At 35.7% G+C, this 20,569-nt stretch overlaps 1 protein-coding gene across 1 annotated transcript in view; it reads left to right on the plus strand.

Annotated features, from left to right (window-relative positions):
* Nucleotides 1-20,569, plus strand: part of GPR158 (G protein-coupled receptor 158) — a gene marked incomplete at both ends in the record, with an annotated part of 431,513 nt that overhangs the window by 222,288 nt on the left and 188,656 nt on the right. The window contains one exon of the mRNA XM_081298275.1: nt 8,732-8,834. Within this exon, the coding sequence (XP_081154401.1) occupies nt 8,732-8,834 (103 nt within the window). The remainder of the gene's footprint in view (nt 1-8,731; nt 8,835-20,569) is intronic.

A 20,569-nucleotide genomic window follows, 5' to 3' on the forward strand; every position in this document is an offset into this window, starting at 1 on the left:
TCCACTTTTATGCCTCAAAAGGAAAATTCATTTTCTAACTGCTAAGTTGGAGAAATCTGTACTTGGAAGGAAGTTTTTTTTTTTTTTTTTAAATTTTGTAACAATTTCTAACAGGTTTATGACTTAATTATATTCCTTAAATTACATCTCATATATATGAATTTAAATTAATAACCTTTGCTTACATGCCTGTAATCCCAGCTACTCTGAAAGCTAAGGTGGGAGGATTACAAGTTTGAGGCCAGTGTGTATGGGGAATGGAATAGGACCAGGCCTCTCAACCCCTAATCTTTTTTTTTTTTTTTTTTTTTTTTTGGAAAAGCAGGGGAAATGCACTTACAGAGGTAAAATCCATGTTTTAGGATTCATATATGGCAGTAGCTCAAAATAAAGAGGAAAAAGCAATAAAGCAGCATAAGAACCGCAAAAGTACAACAGTCTGGGCTAGTTAGTGTATAAGAAAATAGATGTAAATCTTCTGTAGCTCCCAGGGGGCATTGTGTGTTTCAGCATAATTCACTGCCTATTCAAAGTAATAGTTTTATGCATAGTGTTCAGTTCAGAGAATCAGGAAAATGGTTTATATTTTAGGAAGATTCCAAAACAAAACATTAAGAAAAAACACATTTAAGGTCCATTTCTGGAGGATTTTTTTAATTATGTAAATTTTATTGTATTTGCATTTTTATCTTCTCCTTTTACTACAAACTAGTTTGTGATTTTTTAGGCACAAGTATTATTTATGTTAAATGCTAAACATTACTTCCCCTATATATATATCTTTTTTTTTAAGCCATTCCCTTTCTCAGTAGTATATCCATGCAAAAATTTTCGTGAGTGACAGGCTGGCCAGGTTTTGCTCTGCAATTTTGTTAAGAACCAAGAGTTGGCAGTTTATAATATGTGAGGTGAGTTATATCAGCCAACTACAATATAACTGTAATGATTACATATACATGTTTGAGGGAAAGGCCCATTTTGTTCTAAACTATTCTTTTTTGAGAAATTATTAGTTTTATTGTATATTACTTAATAAAAAAAATCAATGTACAAAATCACTGAATTTATATAAATAGCAACAAATCAAATAAACATTTTTTAAACTATTCTTTTAAATGTTTAATTGTTGTAAAAAGCACATAATCTTAATCTATTCAAGTGTATAGTAATTGGCATTAACTGTGCAATATTGTATAACAAAACTCTAGATATTTTTCATCTTACAAAATTGAAGCTCTATAACCATTGAAAAACCTCCTCATTTCCTTTCCTCTTGGTCCCTGGTAACCACTTTTTTTAAAAAAAAGTTTTCTATTGATGAGTTTACTATATATATATCTCTCTCTATATATATATAGATATATATATATATATGGAATCAGACAGTATTTGTCTTTTTCATGACAGGCTTATTTAACTTAGCATAATGTCCTCAAGTTTCCTCCATATTGTAGAAAATTATAGGATTGCCTTCCTTTAAAACCTGAATAATATTTCATTGTTTCTATGTACTTTATTTTGTTTATCTGTTCACCTATTGATGGATATTGTGAGTAGTATTTCTGTGAGCATAGGTTGGCAAACACCTCTTCAAGATTCTATTTCAATTATTTTGGGTCTATAACCAGAAGTGGTATTGCAAAGATAATTCTATTTTTAATATTGAAAGGAACCTTTTTACTGTTTTCCATAGTGGTAACAGTATTTTATGTTCCTACCAAGAGTTTACAAAGGTGCCAATTTTCCACATCTTCAAAAACATTTATTTTTTTTTGATAGTGGCATTTCTGATCAATGTGAAGTGATACTTTGTAATTTTGATTTGCATTTCTTTTATAATTGGTGATGTTAGACATCTTTTCATCTGCTTGTTGGCCACTTGTTTATCTTCTTTGTAGAAATTCCTAAGTCTTTTGCCCATCTTTTAAATTAATTGTGGGTTTGTATTATTTAATTTTTTAATACCGAGTTGTAGTTTTTTAAATGTCTTTCAGATATTTGTTATCATATAGATGGCTTGCAAATATTTTGTCATTCTGTAGGTTGCCTTTTCATTCTATTTATTGTTTTCTTTGCACAGAAGTTTTTGAGTTTGATGTAGTCCTATTGTCTATTTTGGGTTTTTTTTGGACTGTATATATACACATACACACACATACACACATACATATACATATACTCATTCCCAAATCTAATATCATGAAGCTTTTCCTGTAGTTTTCTTCCAGAAGCTTTAGTTCTTTTGTTTAGGTCTCCTTTTTTATTGGTTGTTTTTAGTTATATATGACAGTGGAATTTATTTTAACATAGTTATACAAACATGGAATATATCTTATTCTAATTCAGACCCAGAACCTCTCCTTCTTCTCTCTCCCTTCCACCTGCTCTCTTCCCTCTATTGCTCTTTCTGCCATTTACCCAGTTTTCTTTTAATTTTGAGTTAAGTTTTTTTTATATGGCATTAGGTAAAAATTCAACTTCATTCTTTTGCTTGTAAGTATCCAGTTTTCCCAGTACCATTTGTTGAAGAGACTGTCCTGTCTCCATTGCATGGTCTTGCCAAAGATCACATTATATGTGAGAAGTTTTTTTTTTTTAATTCTATTTTATTCCACTGGACTATATATTTATCTTTGTGCCAATCCTATAGTCTTTTGATCACAGAGCAATTTTTTATAGTTTTCAGTTTATAATTCTTTACCTCCTTTGCTAATTTTATTTATAATTATTTTATTCTTTTTTTTCTTTTTTTTTATTGGTTGTTCAAAACATTACATGGTTCTTGATATATCATATTTCACACTTTGATTCAAGTGGGTTATGAACTCCCATTTTTACCCCGTATACAGATTGCAGAGTCACATCAGTTACACTTCTACTGATTTACATATTGACATACTCATGTCTGTTGTATTCTGCTGCCTTTCCTATCCTCTACTATCCCCCCTCCCCTCCCCTCCCCTCCCCTCTTCTCTCTCTACCCCCTCTACTGTAATAGCAGCACAATTCACAATAGCAAGACTGTGGAAGCAACCTAGATGCCCTTCAATAGACGAATGGATAAAAAAAAAATGTGGCATTTATACACAATGGAGTATTACTCTACATTAAAAAATGACAAAATTATAGAATTTGGAGGGAAATGGATGGCATTAGAGCAGATTATGCTAAGTGAAGCTAGCCAATTCCTAAAAAACAAATGCCAAATGTCTTCTTTGATATAAGGAGAATAACTAAGAACAGAGTAGGGAAGAAGAGCATGAGAAGATGACTAACATTAAACAGGGATGAGAGGTGGGAGGGACAGGGAGAGAGAAGGGAAATTGCTTGGAAATGGATGGAGACCCTTAGGGTTATACAAAATTACATACAAGAGGAAGTGAGGGGAAAGGGAAAAATATTTTATTCTTTTGAGGTTATTATAAATGGGATTGCTTTAAAGATTTCCTTTCAGAATGTTCTTTGTTAGTGTAATAGAAACAACAAATTTATATTTATTCTTTAAATGTTTTATAGAATTCTGTAGTGAAATCATCTGGTTCTGTGAACTTTTTTGGTTGGGAGGTTTTTGATTACTGATTCAATCTCTTTACTAGTTATAGGACTATTCAGATTTTTCATTTTTATATGATTGAATATTGGTAAGTTATATTTTTCTGGGAATTTATACATGTTACTCTGATCTCTTGACCATCATCTCTTATTCATTTGGATCTAGTCTACTCCTAGAAACCTGAATTTGGTGGTGGACTCTCAAGAATTATCTATAGTAAATCTCTGCATATGGCTTGTTAAGACTTATTAAAGAGGGTGTCTTATATTGTATGCATCTTCTTCACTCATGGGGGTACAATAACTCTTAATATAGAAATTTCAATGTTTATCAAAGGCCACTTACGTAATAGCTACCCCTGTGGAGAAAGAAGTGCTGCTTTTCCATCTCTGCTTCCTTTGACTTTTATTTTTAGACTTTAATGCCTACAATTAATATAATTAATATTTAAAAATCTTAAATGAATGTTAGAATAAAATTCTAAAGTTTTTGTATTAACTGTGGATCTCTGTTTATATTATAAATCCAAAAGGAATAAATTATAAAAATAAGTCCCAAAAGGGGAAACAATTGAGCATTCACTATATTTATAGAGATTTTTAAAGGCTATATTGACTATATTAATTTCCTAATCTTGAAAATGTGTAGTTTTGGTTGGGAGGTAATAGGGATTTGATAGGTAAGGAATGGGGGTTGTAGATAGAAAGCATAGAAAGTTGATTCCAAATTTATAATCCTTAGTAGAAGAATAAGCCCAAGGTCAATTTCTATTCCAGCAACTGTATGTAAGCAACAGGACATCAGGTTTCATGAAGACCCCACCATCTTAGAGGCAGAGGGAGTACAATAGAAGGATGATGCACTTTTATTGATTTTAACTGACAGAGTTTTTTCTTTCCTTTGAGATTAAGATAATTTTTTAAAAAACATTTATTTTTTAGTATTTGGCGGACACAACATCTTTGTTTGTATGTGGTGCTGAGGATCGAACCCGGGCTGCAGCACGCCAGGCGAGCGTGCTACCGCTTGAGCCACATCCCCAGCCCGAGATTAAGATAATTTTAAGAATGAAACAAGACTGTGAGTGTAGCTCAGTGGTGGAGTGCTTGTGTATCCTGTGTAGTCCCCAGCCCTGTGGGAAAAAAAAGGATTAAAACAAAAAGTTCAAGGTAATGAATATCTATTTTGCTGTTTTCCATAATAAAATTAGGAAAGTTTCTTTTTAAACTTCAAGGGACTTTTTATTTCGCAATGTTGCCAAATCAACTATATTGTTTTTTAACCTTCAGTTTTATGTCAGTTCTAGAATCAGTTTAAATTTCAATAAACTGTCGATTTTCCCTAAACATTTAAAATTCCTTACTGAGTCACTTTGTTGTATTGACTCATATCATGAGGAAATTAGTGCAATTTTAATGAAAGCATATTAACCTCCAAATTCCAGTGAAGCAAAATATTTAATGTACTCTAATGTATCCTTAGTAACTCCTAGTATACCTGGATATACTTCTCATAGAGAAGCACAGCTACTTGTGTACCTTTGACTATGGAATGGCCCTCCTCTATTGGGGAATATTGTTTTCTTTGACCTAGAAAGGAACTTCAGGAGGGATATACATGGAGTGATGAGGGTGGTTGGAGATACATGACTCATTAGCCCAATCAGATGAATTAAACTTGGGTAACCAGAGAATTGACCAATGTCACAGGTGGATTTATCTCCTATCTTTGGTCCTATTTCCTTCACTTCCTGTAGTATGTCAGTTTTATCTATCAATTTTATGCAAATGATTTCCAAATTATACAGCCTAAACATCATATCAGTTTATCAAGCTCCATATCTGAGATTAGAATTAAATTTCAAATAGACACCTTCACACTTAATATTTTCAACACTGAACTTCTGATTTTTACCCCAGTCTATACCACTTGCAGTCTTTCACAGATCAGTTTATGTTAACTCCATTCTTATGATTGTGCTGGGTAAAAACCTTGGTGTCATCCTTTGTTTTTCTATTCCTCTTCTACCCTAGGACATCTTGATAGCTTTACCTTCAAACTATATTTGACTCTGACTAAAGAAGTTCTTACAAATTAAAAAAACAAGTCTCATAGAGATTAAAGAGAACAAAGCCTGAATTCCTAAATTTACATCTTTAGAAAGTGATAAAGTCAGAACTCAAATCTACCTTTTCTGACTGACTACAAATAATATTAGTACTTTTCCATAATATTAGTACTTATCCAAAGTAAATGTTGTAAATTTTCTCTGCCATTTTATTTATTTTTTAGTTCAGAAATATGATTTGACCTCTTGTATACCTTGATCTTTATAAACAGAATATGCTGTATTTCAATTAGGTTGTGCAGGAATGCTCTAGGTACACAGCAATTGTTTTGTAAATATTTGCTAAGTTAGTTGAATTGACAGGTACTCATCTGCCATTTCATTTTGCTCTGGCAAGAACCATATTTCTAAATATAAGATATAATTGAATATAAGTCTGTATTGGGTTAAAAAAACAGTATTCATGAAATAAGTTATTCAAGAAGGTCCTTTAGAAAGTTATTTTTTCCAAGATTTCTTTCTGCACTTCTGATTTTAGAATAAGGATTAACTAGTTACCTTGTATAAAATTATTTTTATTTGCTGGAGTTTTCATGATATGTAATATTAACCTGAATGCTTATCATTTGAGCTTACATTATAAAATTATTATTTAAATTAACCCACAAAATTTCAGTTATCTAATATTAGACAAAAGGTGCCAAAAACATGCACAGGAGAAAAGATAGCATCTCAACAAATGGTGCTGGGAAAACTGGAAATCCATATGCAACAAAATGAAATTAAACCCTTCTCTCTCACCATGCATAAAACTTAATTCAAAAATGGATCAAGTACCTAGGAATTAAACCAGAGACTCTGCATCTAATAGAAGAAAAAGTAGGCTGTAATCTTCATCATGTGAGATTAGGCCCCAACTTACTTAATAAGACTCCTATAGCACAAGAATTAAAACCAAGAATCAATAAATGGGATAGACTCAAACTAAAAAGTTTCTTTTCATCAAAAGAAGCAATCTGTGAGGTGAACAGAGAGCCTACATCCTGTGAGCAAATTTTTATTCCTCACACATCAGATAGAGCACTAATCTCTAGGGTATATAAAGAACTCAAAAAGTTAAACACCAAAAAAACAATAACCCAATCAATAAATGGGCCAAGGACCTTAACAGACACTTCTCAGAAGAGGATATATAATCAATTAACAAATATATGAAAAAATGCTCATCTCTCTAGCAATCAGAGAAATGCAAATCAAAACCACACTTAAGATATCATCTCACTCCAGTCAGAATGGCTGGAGACAAACAACAATAAGTGTTGGCGAGGATGTGCACTCATACATTGTTGGTGGGACTGCAAATTGGTGCAGCCAATTTGGAAAGCAGTTTGGAGATTCCTTGGAAATCTGGGAATGGAACCACCATTTGACTCAGGTATTCCTTTCCTCAGACTATACTCAAAGGACTTAAAAACAGCATACCACAGGGACACAGCCACATCAGTGTTTATAGCAGCACAATTCACAATAGCTAAACTGTGGAGCTAACCTAGATGTCCTTCATTGGATGAATGGATAAAAAAATGTGGCATATATACACAATGGAATTTTACTCAGCATTAAAAAAGAACAAAACCATGGCACTTGTAGGTAAATGGATGGCACTGGAGAAGATAATGCTAAGTGAATTCAGCCAATCCCCCCCAAAACAAATGCAAAATGTTTTCTCTGATATAAGGAGGTTGACTCATAGTGGAGTAGGGAGGGAGAGCATGGGAAGAATAGATGAATTCTAGATAGGGAAGAGGGTTGGGAGGGAAAGGGAGGGGGGCAGTGGATTAGCAAGGATGGTGGAATGTGATGGATGTCATTATACAAAGTACATGTGTGAAGACCTGAATTGGGTGTCAACATACTTTATATATAAAGATACAAAAATTGTGGTATATATGTGTATTAAGAATTGTAATGCAAAAAAAAACCAAAGTACATGTATAAAGGCTTAAATTGGTATGAACATACTTTATATACAGAACTATGAAAAATTGTGCCCTATATGTGTAATAAGAATTGTAATACTTTCCACTGCTGTCGTGTAGTTAAAAAATAAAAAAAAAATTAAGAAAAGAAAGAAAAGAAAACACAGTGTTCAAGAAAAAATTTATTTAAACATTTCTCTCAAGAGCCTCTGTATCGAGACTATCTTATAACTTTTAAATCTATTATATTCTAAGTTCCTTTAATAGATTATAATGGCATAAAGGAAAAGGGTTGGATCTTGGCAGGGAAATATCAGGAAAGAAGTTTTAATTCAATGTTGATTAAACTCTGGAAACACCCATTTTACTGACATAGTCTTTATATTTTAATAGTGGTTATTCCTTATTTCTGTAATTGAGTATGCTAAGCTCAGTTTTACCTGGGTTAAGTGAAATTCTTGAAAGAAGACAAGATTACATTTTGGGGAAATGTCTATTGTCTATTGGTATGACATATTTGAAAAGCTTATCATATTTTTTCTTCTTTTATGTCAATGTAGAACATGTATCTGTGAAATAGATTTTGGGCCCAAAACCCTTGGGATCATTAATTTATCTGTATTTTTCTTTTCTATATTTTCAACTTAAATTTTACTTATTTAATCAGTTTGTGTTATTTTGATCTAAGTATGAAATTTGATTAATATTTAATTCATAAATGCAATTTCCATGTCTCCTATCTCTCTTTCTATCTACTTTTACTTTGACAGAAATGTTTAGTATGGAATTACTTAAAATATTCTTATGTGTTTTGTGAATATTTCTTAAAGCAGAAAGATGATATTGTTGCATTAAAAACAAAAACTTATGTCTAGTAATTTCTTTCTGTGGCAACTAAATAAGTGAAAGATGTATGGTAACTGCAACTGTAATGGAGTATACTTGGAAAGAAAACTCAATTTTCTACGCTACTTCTAAAAAAATGTCTGTTGGCAAACAAACCTAAAATAAAGGTTCAAAAAAGAGATATTTAATGTCTGGAAAATATGTTAGTTCTGTTAGCATTTGGAATGATGGATATCTGTGAAATAAACTATGATCAATTACATTGCTATCTTTTCTTTTTCACAGTGTATGCCAATTAAAGGCCTAGGATTTGTACTTGGAGCCTATCAGTGCATTTGCAAAGCAGGATTCTATCATCCTCGAGTCTTCTCAGTGAACAACTTTCAGAGTAAGTACCCCTTGTTTTTGTGCATATATAAGTACATGAATAACATATACCATGGTTATTCAGATTTATTTTTAACCTTGTGGGAGTTATATGTTAGTTCCCCAAATGATCTGGCTTTCTCTCATCACTTAAAGAGTTTGACCTTTGGCTTATCATTTGTTTGGGGGTACCATAAATGTAGGTGCTTATTTCAGTTTTCAAAACATTTTAAAAGCCTGAAAATAATGTATCTATTGGGAAAATCAATTGGGATTTAGTTATATGAAGTGTTATTACAGAGATTACCTAAAATCAATTTTGCCAGTTTATTTATTTATCTGTTTGCTCATGTGTTAATTTTCTATACCTCATGAAAAATTACCACATGGTAAGCAGCTTAAAGCAACATGAGTTGTTTGTATCCCACAGTTTTCATGGTTCAGGTTCCTAGTCATGGGTTAGCTAGATCTTCTGTTCAGGCTTACCAGGCCAAAATGAAGGTGTCACCTGGGAAAGGAACTCCTCTGAGTATCTTTCAGATTGTTGGAAGAATTAAGTTCCTTGCAACTGTAGGCCTGAGGTCTGAGGTCCCAATTTTCAGATTAAATATTTGCTTGGGTTATGTCTTAGCCCCTGAAAGTTGAATTAAGGCCTAGCCATTTGAACTTCTCATAATGTAGCTGCTTACTTCTTCAAAGCTACCAGAAGAACTCTCACCTTCCCTGCAAAGAACAAACTATAATCATGGGAATCCTTGCCCTATCACTTTGCCATATAATGTCACCTAACCAAAGGAGAAAATGTTCCATCACATTTATAGGCCATTTACATTCCTAGTGCGAGGATAAAAAAACTGCAGAATCAAAGCATGGTCATCTGGTTACTTTATTACTAATCCAGAAGACATCAGTGTTATAATTTAAATATTGAATTTTATTCTTTCGGTAGAAAATGGAATGTTGTTGTACTAGCATGTAGCCAGATATTAGATATAATAACTAACAAAGAGGAGTTTAGTGGTAAAAAGGGACTGGTTTCATGGGAAGTTATGTTTTGGGGTTGCTAAAACTGGGACATATCTCTTATACAGTTATCCATTAATTTTTGCCAGCCCTATTATTAGTATACATAGGAACATGCATCTCTACTAGGCATAATTCAAAGGGTACACTGAGTCTAAGCCCTGAGTATTTTCCTCTGGGAATTTTAGTAAATGCATATAGGATTATTAATAGATTGATTTCTGTCTCTTAGAAAACACTATTCTTGGTCTTTAAACTATTTACATTAACTTCTAGATTGTGGAGGTAAAGAATATTATTATCTTTCCCTCAATTGCGTGTTTTAGATTTTGGTCTGAGTAGTGGCTGTAGGCAGAACTTTAAGATGGCTTCACAATTTCTGTTTCCACATGCAATACATAATCCCCTCTCTTTAAGTGTGGGTGGGACCTGTGAGTACAATGGAATAAGCACTTCCTTGCTGAAGGTTGTGTTATAGAGCAGAAGCCATGGTACAGTAGCTTTTATGATTGATTACACTGTGTCATATAAGAGTCAATTGTTTCATGAGGGAGGTGGAAAGAGAGGAAGAATTGGAGGGAGGAAGGAAAGAAGGAAAAAAAGATTTTTTTCTATTAGCTTTGAAGAAGTATGCTTTCTTACTGTGAGAGGAATGTGTGGCTGGGGACTTGAGGGTAGCAAAACTCAATGATGGTCAGCAAGGAAAGAAGAACCTCAGTTCCACAATCACAAGAAATTAAATTGTTTTAATTATCTGAATGTACTTGGAAGAAGACCCTGAGCTCCCCTTGAGAATGTAGCCTAACCAAAATCTTGAGTCTAGCTTGGTGAGACTCTCAGCTGAGAATCCAGTTACATTATGCCCAGAGTTATAGAAACAAGGGACTAAGAAATAACAAATAGACATTTTAATCTCCTAAATTTCTGGGAATTTATTATGAAGCCATAGGAACCATACAAATGGCATGATTATGTGTTTTCTGAATGGTTGTTTTCTGTGTATATGGACCAAACCATGTCAATATCAGCTTTAGTTTGACATTCTTCACATTTATGGTCAAGATATAACATGATTCAACACTGAAGGAGTAAGGGAATAGGTTTTTAGTTTATGTTCTGTGAAGGTATTTTGTGTTTGGTTTACCCACATTTGTTCTCAGCTCCCACCATGTGACTGAAATAAAACATCTAAATATTGTAGAACTAGAGAATGACTATATCATTTGCTTATATAACACTGCCAGGAGAAACTGGTTAACCTTTAACAACTTATCTTTATTTAATTTGCACACTCCTACTTTTTTCCTTATTTTAAAAGTCAGTTTTTTTTTTAAACTGGACATATTCTCTAAGAATAAAGGCTGCTTTTTTGCTTAAGTGTAACTCTCAAGTTGTACATATTGCAGCCATGAGAAACAAGCTAGTTTTCAGAAGATGAGGATAGTTTTGATTTAGCTTTGACCTCAGTGCTTGCTTAACCACGACTGACCTTACTCAGTGACAGAGTAGGAAGCTAGCTATTGTTATCATTTGAAGCCAGCAAATTCTCTTTGACTAACTATATCTTTACTGATGGCTTGTCAGTTTGCATGAAAATCCAATATTAATCATTCCTTGTCCTAAAGAAAGAATAGAGGAAGATGAGCTTAAAATCACTAAGATCATCAACCAAGAGCATGCAAATGTTCTTTTTTATGTTTGTAATTTATTCTTACAGTTTATTACATGTTTCTGTATTTAAGTCTTTTAATTAATTATAGTATCCAGGCAAATTTTATGGGCAGTTACTTTCACACTTACTTGAGGAGAAAATTATGAAGTAACGAATGACCACATGTAGCCCTGGGGCCAAAGGTAAAGAAGGCATTGGAGGCCCAAATATAAGATAGCAAGCATGTGGAAAACTGCTAGCCTGGTTCATGGCATATAATTAGTATTCAATAGATGTTGTTAAATAAATGAATATTTAACAATAATCTATAAACATATAAACAAATGCATGTAATCAAACATTAATGATACATGTGAAGATAATGTTAAGCCCTATTGGTCATTGGTACTGTATCTCAAATATTGAGAAGGGCAAGAGGAAGAAAGAATGTTTGGGAATTAAGAGGCAACAGGAGGAAATTAGTCACAGAAAACAGACTATATGGGATTAAATTTACTCAATTTATAGTTGCAAATCTAGAAAAAGACACCAATGTCTCATATCTTTAATAATTTGTATCCCCTTTGGAAGGAGGAACTAAGTCTGTAAGAGAATATGTAAATGTGCCTTTTAAAAATCTTCTTAAAATGTGAAACAATTTAAAAAATATTTATTTTAGATCTTGGCTCACAGTAAACAAAGGGCTTATAAAGACCAACAGGGATATGTTCAAATGACATGATGTGAAATTGTGCTGAGAGCCCAGAGACCCTGTTCCTGACATCTCTCTTGACATTGGTAGTCATATGTGAGTTAATAGAATCTGACACTTGGAAAGTAGCAGGATTTCAAAATAACCAAGTACTGATATACAGCTGACTCTTCAAATCCAGGTTGTCCACTTTCACGTTGATAAAATACAAGCTTGTGACAATCTCATCTTCTCCAAATTCATCTATCTTAATATGATTTCTGTCTTCAGTGAAACTGTTTTTCTCTTCTCTGTGGACATATTACCAATCGTTTGATCTTATTTCTTTTGTCTTTTGGGTTGACTTCAGCTTGTATATATTTTCAGGTAAATTCCAACTTAAAAAGGACCCATAGCTAAAAATGACAATCCTTACTTCACCAACTCCATTTCCATTGAAACAAAAGTCATATGGTAGAAAAAAATCTAAAGAGATTTTAAAAACATTATATATAAATCTAAAGGCAAAATCTAAAGAGATTTTAAAAACATTTCACATTTTATTTTTAATTTCTTCTAAATAGTTTACATGACAGTAGAATACATTTTGACACATTATATATAAAAGGAATATAACTTCTTCTGATTGTATATGATGTAGAATTATACGGGTTGTGTAGTCATATATGCACATAGGGTATTAATGTCTGATTCATTTTACTACCCTTCCTACCCCCAGACTCCTCCCTTCCCTTCACTCCCCTCTGTCTCATCCAAAGTACTTCTATTCTTCCCCAGCAGTCCCTTTATCATGAATTAGCATCCACATATCAGAAAATATTTGACTTTTGGTTCTTTAGGATTCACTTATTTTGCTTAGCATGCCAACTCCATCCATTTACCTGCAAATGCCACAATTTCATTCTTCTTTAAGGCTGAGTATATATATTGTGTATATATACCACATTTCCTTTATCCATTCATTCATTGAAGGGCCCTTAGGTTGTTCCCTAGGTTAGCTATTATGAATTGAGCTGCTATAAACATTGATGTGGCTGTGTGACTGTAGAATGCTGATTTTAAGATCTGTATGTGTGTGTGTGTGTGTGTGTGTGTGTGTGTGTGTGTATAAAATATACTGAGGAGTGTGATAGCTGGGTCAAATGGTGATTCCATTCCATTCCAAGTTTTCTGAGGAATCTCCATACTGCTTTCCAGAGTGCACCAATTTGCAGCCCCACAAGCAATGTATGAGTGCACCTTTTTCCCAATATCCTCGCCAACATTTATTGTTGCTTGAATTCTTTTTTTTATTTATATATGACAGCAGAATGTATTACAATTCTTATTATACACATAGAGCACAATTTTACATATTTCTGGTTGTATGCAAAGTATATTCACACCAATTCGTGTCTTCATACATGTACTATGGATAATAATGATCATCACATTCCACCATCATTTATAACTCCATGCCCACTCCCTTCCCCCTTCCCCTCCAACCCCTCTGCCCTATCTAGAGTTTGTCTATTTCTCCCATGCTTCCTCTCTCTCTCCCACTATGAATCAGCCTCCTAATATCAAAGAAAACATTTGGCATTTGGTTATTTGGGATTGGCTAACTTCACTTAGCATTATCTTCTCTAACTCCATCCATTTACCCGCAAATGCTATGATTTTATTCTCTTTTATTACTGAGTAATATTCCATTATGTGTATATGCCACCTTTTTATCTATTTATCTATTGAAGGGCATCTAGGTTGGTTCAGTTTAGCTATTGTGAATTGTGTTGCTATAACCATTGATGTGGCTGTGTCCCTATAGTATGCTTTGGGTATAAACTGAGGAGAGGGATAGCTGGGTCAAATGGTGGTTCCATTCCCAATTTTCTAAGAAATTTCCATACTGCTTTCCAAATTGGCTGCACCAGTTTGCAGTCTCACCAGCAGTGTTTGAGTGTACTTTTTTCTCCCACATCCTCACCAACAATTACTGTTGTTTGTATGCATAATGACTGCCATTCTGACTGGAGTGAGATGAAATCTAGTGTGGTTTTGATTTGTATTTCTCTAATTACTAACAATGAGGAACATCTTTTCATATATTTGTTGATTGATTGTATATCCTCTTCTGAGAAGTGTCTGTTTAGATCCTTGGCCCATTTATTGATTGGGTTATTTATGTTTTTTTTTTTTTTGGTGTTTAGCTTTTTGAGTTCTTTATATACCCTAGAGATTAGTGCTCTATCTGATGTGTGAGGGGTAAAAATTTGCTCCCAAGATGTAGGCTGTCTATTCACCTCACAGATTGTTTTTTTTGCTGAGAAGAAACTTTTTAGTTTGAGTCCATCCAATTTACTAATTCTTGATTTTAATTTTTGTGCCAAAGGAGTCTTGTTGCTTGTATTCTTGATAATTGCCATTATGACTAGAGTGAGATGAAATCTTAGAGAGTAATTTTGGCTTGCATTTCTTTAATTGCTAGAGATGTTAAGTGTTTTTTTTCATATTTTTATTACCCATTCATATTTCTTCTTCTGTGAAATGTCTGTTCATCCTTAGCCCATTTATTGATTGGGTTATTTGTTTGTTTGTTTGTTTTGGTGCTCAATGTTTTGAGTTGTATATATATATTAGAGATCAATGCTCTATCTAAGGTGCATATGGTAAAGATTTTCTCCCATTTTGTAGATTCTCTCTTCATATTATTGATTATTTCCTTTGCTGATAAGAATCTTTTTTTAGTTTTAATCCATCCTATTTATTTGTTCTTGATTTTACTTCTTGTGCTTTAGTAGCCCTGTTAAAGAAGTCAGTTCCTAAGCTGACTTGGAGGAGATTTGGGCCTACTTTTTCTTCTATTAGGTGTAATGTCTCTCTTCTAGTGGCTAAGTCTTTGATCTACTTTGAGTTGTGTTTTGTGCAGGGTGAGAGATAAAGGTCTAATTTTATTTTGCTACATATGAGTTTCCAGTTTTCCCAGCACCATATGTTGAAGAGGCTATCTTTTCTCCAATGTATGTTTATAGCACCTTGTTCTAATATAGGATAACTATATTTATGTGGGTTTGTTTCTATTTTGTTTGTCTTCTATTTTGTACCATTGGTCTACCAGTCTGTTTTGGTGCCAATATTATGTTGTTTTTGTTACTATTGCTCTGTAGTGTAGTTTAAGTTCTGGTATTTTGATGCCACCTGCTTCACTCTTCTTGCTAAGGATTGCTTTGGCTACTCTGGGTCTCCTATTTTTCCAAATGAATTTTATGACTTCTTTTTCTATTCCTATGAATAAAGAATGTCACTGGGATTTTCATAGGAATTGCATTAAATCTGTATAATGCTTTTGGTAATATAGCCATTTTGACAATATTCATTCCATTTATTGACAAGCATGGGAGATATTTCCATCTTCTAAGGCCTTCTTCAATTTCTTTTTTTTAGTGTTCTGTAGTTTTCATTGTAGAGGTCTTACACTCTTTTGTTAGATTGAGGTAAAGTATTTTTTTTGAGGCTATTGTGAGTGGGGTAAATCTTCCCAATTTCTCTTTCAGTAGATTCATTTATGATGTATAGGAACATGTTTGATTTATGGATGTTGATTTTATATACTGCTATTTTGCTGAATTCAATGATTAGTTCTAGAAGTTTTCTTGTTCATTTTTCTTTTTGGATTTTCAAAATATAGGATCATGTCATCAGCAAATAGTGATAGTTTTGAGTTCTTCTTTTCCTATTTTTCCTTTAATTTATTTACTCTAATTGCTCTGGCTAAGGTTTCAAGAACAATGTTGAATAGAAGTAGTGAAAGAGGACATTATTGTCTTGTTCCAGTTTTTAGAGGGAATGATTTCAATTTTTCTCCATTTAAAATTATGTTGGCCTTGGGTTTAGCATATATAGCTTTTACAATGTTGAGGTACTTCCTACTTTCTAGTGTTTTGAACATGAAGGGGTGCTATATTTTGTCAAATGTTTTTCTCCACCTATATGATTCTTGTCTTTAAGTCTGTTGATGTGAGGAGTTACATTTATTGATTTCTGTATGTTGAATCAATCTTGCATCCCTGGGATGAATCCTGCTTGACCATGGTGAACTATACTTTTAATATTTTTTGTATGATATTTGCCAGAATATTTTTTGTATGTGACTTTTTTATTTTACTTTTTTTTGCATTTTTAATTGGTTGTTCAAAACATTACAAAGCTCATGACATATCATCTTTCATACATTTGATTCAAGTGAGTTATGAACTCCCATTTTTACCCCAAATACAAATTGCAGAATCACATTAGTTACACATTCACAATATTTACATAATGCCATATTAGTGACTGTTGTATTCTGCTGCCTTTTCTATCCCTACTATCCCCCCTCCCCTCCCCTCCCATCTTCCCTCTCTACCTCATCTGTTGTTGTTCAGTTCTCTCCCTTGTTTTCCCCTCCCTTTCCCCTCACAACCTATTATATGTGATTTCATATAATGTTGAGGGTTTCCTTCCATTTCCATGCAATTTCCCTTCTCTCTCCCTTTCCCTCCCACCACTCATCTCTGTTTAATGTTAATCTTTTCCTCATGCTCTTCCTCCCTGCTCAGTTCTTAGTTGCTGTCCTTAAATCAAAGAAGACATTTGGCATTTGTTTTCTTAAGGATTGCCTAGCTTCACTTAGCATAATCTGCTCTAATGCCATCCATTTCCCTGCAGATTCCATGATTTTGTCATTTTTAGTGCTGCATAATACTCAATTGTGTATAAATGCCACATTTTTTTATCCATTCATCTATTGAAGGGCATCTAAGTTGGTTCCGCAGTCTAGCAATTGTGAATTGTGCTGCCATGATCATTGATGTGGCAGTATACCTATAGTACGCTCTTTTATGGTCCTCAGGGAATAGTCCCAGAAGGGCGATAGCTGGGTCAAATGGTGGTTCCATTCCCAGCTTTCCCAGGAATCTCCATACTGCTTTTCATATTGGCAGCACCAATTTGCAGTCCCATCAGCAATGTACAAGTGTACCCTTTTCCCCACATCCTCGCCAACACTTATTGTTGTTTGACTTCATAATGGCTGCCAATCTTACTGGAGTGAGATGGTATCTTAGGGTGGTTTTGATTTGCATTTCTCTGACTGCTAGCGATGGTGAGCATTTTTTCATGTACTTATTGATTGATTGTATGTCCTCCTCTGAGAAGTGTCTGTTCAGGTCCTTGGCCCATTTGTTGATTGGGTTATTTGTTATCTTATTGTCTAATTTTTTGAGTTCTTTGTATTTTCTGGAAATTAGGGCTCTATCTGAAGTGTGAGGAGTAAAGATTTGTTCTCAGGATGTAGGCTCCCTATTTACTTCTCTTATTGTTTCTCTTGCTGAGAAAAAAACTTTTTAGTTTAAGTCCCATTTGTGGATTCTTGTTATTAACTCTTGGGCTATGGGCGTCCTATTAAGGAATTTGGAGCCCAACCCCACAATATGTAGATTGGAGCCAACTTTTTCTTCTATCAGGTGCAGAGTCTCTGATTTGATATCAAGCTCTTTGATCCATTTTGAGTTAATGTTTGTGCATGGCGAGAGAAAGGGGTTCAGCTTCATTTTGTTGCATATGGATTTCCAGTTTTCCCAGCACCATTTGTTGAAGATACTATCCTTCCTCCATTGCATGCTTTTAGCCCCTTTATCAAATATAAGGAAGTTGTAATTTTGTAGATTGGGCTCTGTGTCCTCTATTCTGTACCATTGGTCCACCTGCCTGTTTTGGTACCAGTACCATGCTGTTTTTGTTACTATTGCTCTGTAGTACAGTTTGAAATCTGGTATCGCTATACCTCCAGATTCACACTTCCTGCTTAGAATTGCTTTTGCTATTCTGAGTTTTTTGTTTTTCCAAATGAATTTCATGATTGCTTTATCTATTTCTACACGAAATGCCATTGGAGAGTGCCAGGGATCCCAAAAGCCAACTGTGTGACCCCGGAGATCCAGGCTGTCTGATTCGCGCGGCCTGCCCCGTGGCTACAGAAGGCGAGGCGCCGCAGAGAAGGGACTAACTAGTAAGCAGGGAGATAAGTGGCTGCGACAACACGGTGGAATCCCACCAGCCAAGCCCGCACTGACCCCCGGGCTGAGTTCGGGATTTCAGACGGGGAAGGAAGCGGTACAGTCCCATCCCCCACAAGGGACACTCCACTAAGGCAATCAGCGGCCACCATCTTGGAGAGCTGAAGTATCCACAGCCACTCTCCAACAGATTGCAACAACAAAACAGGTGTGTGTCACTCAGCTCAGCCCCCATACATAGGGGGATTTCGCATAAAATCTCTCCTATCCTTTCCGGGGGAGGGAGTATCACAGTGAGCCTGCATAAAGACTAAGGGGAAAATAGAGGCACCTGACCTTCAACCCCCCCTCCCATCAGCAGCCAAAACAAAACCTGTGTAGCCAGCACTGGGGGAGGGGTAAGCAGAAAAAATCAAAACCATAGAGTGCCGGGGATCCCAAAAGCCAACTGTGTGACCCTGGAGATCCAGGCTGTCTGATTCGCGCGGCCTGCCCCGTGGCTACAGAAGGCGAGGCGCCGCAGAGAAGGGACTAACTAGTAAGCAGGGAGATAAGTGGCTGCGACAACACAGTGGAATCCCGCCAGCCAAGCCCGCACTGACCCCCGGGCTGAGTTCGGGATTTCAGACAGGGAAGGAAGCGGTACAGTCCCATCCCCCACAAGGGTCACTCCACTAAGGCAATCAGCGGCCACCATCTTGGAGAGCTGAAGTATCCACCACCACTCTCCGACAGATTGCAACAACAAAACAGGTGTGTGTCACTCAGCTCAGCCCCCATACATAGGGGGATTTTGCATAAAATCTCTCCTATCCTTTCCGGGGGAGGGAGTATCACAGTGAGCCTGCATAAAGACTAAGGAGAAAATAGAGGCACCTGACCTTCAACCCCCCCACCCATCAGCAGCAAAAACAAAACCTGTCTAGCCAGCACTGGGGGAGGGGCAAGCTGAAAAAATCAAAACCATAGAGTGCCGGGGATCCCAAAAGCCAACTTTGTGATCCCGGAGATCCAGGCTGTCTGATTCGCGCGGCCTGCCCCGTGACTACAGAAGGCGTGGCGCTGCAGAGAAGGGATTAACTAGCAAGCAGGGAGATAAGTGGCTGCGACACAGTGGAATCCCGCCAGCCAAGTCCGCACTGACCCCCGGGCTGAGTTCGGGATTTCAGACGGGGAAGGAAGCGGTACAGTTCTATCCCCCACAAGGGAAACAAAACAATAGAGTGCCGGGGTTCCCAATAGCCACCCTCCACACCCAACAAACGGCAGGCCCAGAGTACAGTTTGAACTGCCGACCATCACTCAGGGGAAATCTGGTCTAGCAGGAGAAACCAAGACTAGCAGGAGAAACCAGGGGACTAGAGGCAAGGCCCTCGTGACTGGGCTGCTGTAAACTGCAGACCCGCCGGTGACAGTTCACCCACTGCCCGCGTAACTGGGCGGCAGGAGAACGCCCGCCCGCTGGCGACTGATCACCTGCCCGCGGCCTGTGATACTGGGCAGCTGGAGACCGCCCGCCTGCCGCGACCGGGAGTTGAAACCAAACAGAGACAGTCCAGTCACACCCCCCCATTAGGACACCCCAGCAAGGAGACTGGGGACCGTCATAGCAGAGTAGTGTCGTCACTTGAGCTCGGACGTCGGAATTCCTTCCCAATGAAATCCACGTTAGCAGGCATTGTTTAACAACACAAAGGAGAAACATCAGAGTAATACAGAAACAAAACAAATCTATAGAAGAGAGCAGAAACATGACAATCAAATAGAGCTGGAAAGTAACGTGGACAACATGAGAAAACAAGGGAAAAAAGGATTACAAACAATGCAAGACAACTCAATTCTACAGGAGGACATAGAAACATCAGAAACAGGGATAGGGAAAGAACTCAAGGCATACCTAACTCGAATGGAAAGGAATATTAGGGAAGACATGAGACAGCAAGTCCAAGCAATAAAAGTATATTTTGAAAATGAATTAAACAAACAAATTCAAATGGCAAAGAACGAGCTCTACCAGGAGATAGAGATCTTAAAAAAAAATCAAACAATAATCCTAGAATTGCAGGAAACTATAAACCAAATTAAAAACTCAAATGAGAATATTACAAATAGACTTGATCAAGTAGAAGTCAGAACATCAGATAATGAAGACAAGGTTTATCAACTTGAAAAGAATATAGTCAACACAGAAAAGATGCTTAAATCTCACGAGCAATCTATCCAAGAGATATGGGATCTCATAAAAACAACAAATTTGAGAGTCACTGGGATAGAAGAAGGCACACAGGTTCAAACCAAAGGAATGGACAACCTATTAAATGAAATAATTCTAGAAA

This window comes from Spermophilus citellus, assembly GCF_964194105.1.
Source record: "Spermophilus citellus genome assembly, chromosome: 6".
Taxonomy (NCBI): Eukaryota; Metazoa; Chordata; class Mammalia; order Rodentia; family Sciuridae; genus Spermophilus; species Spermophilus citellus.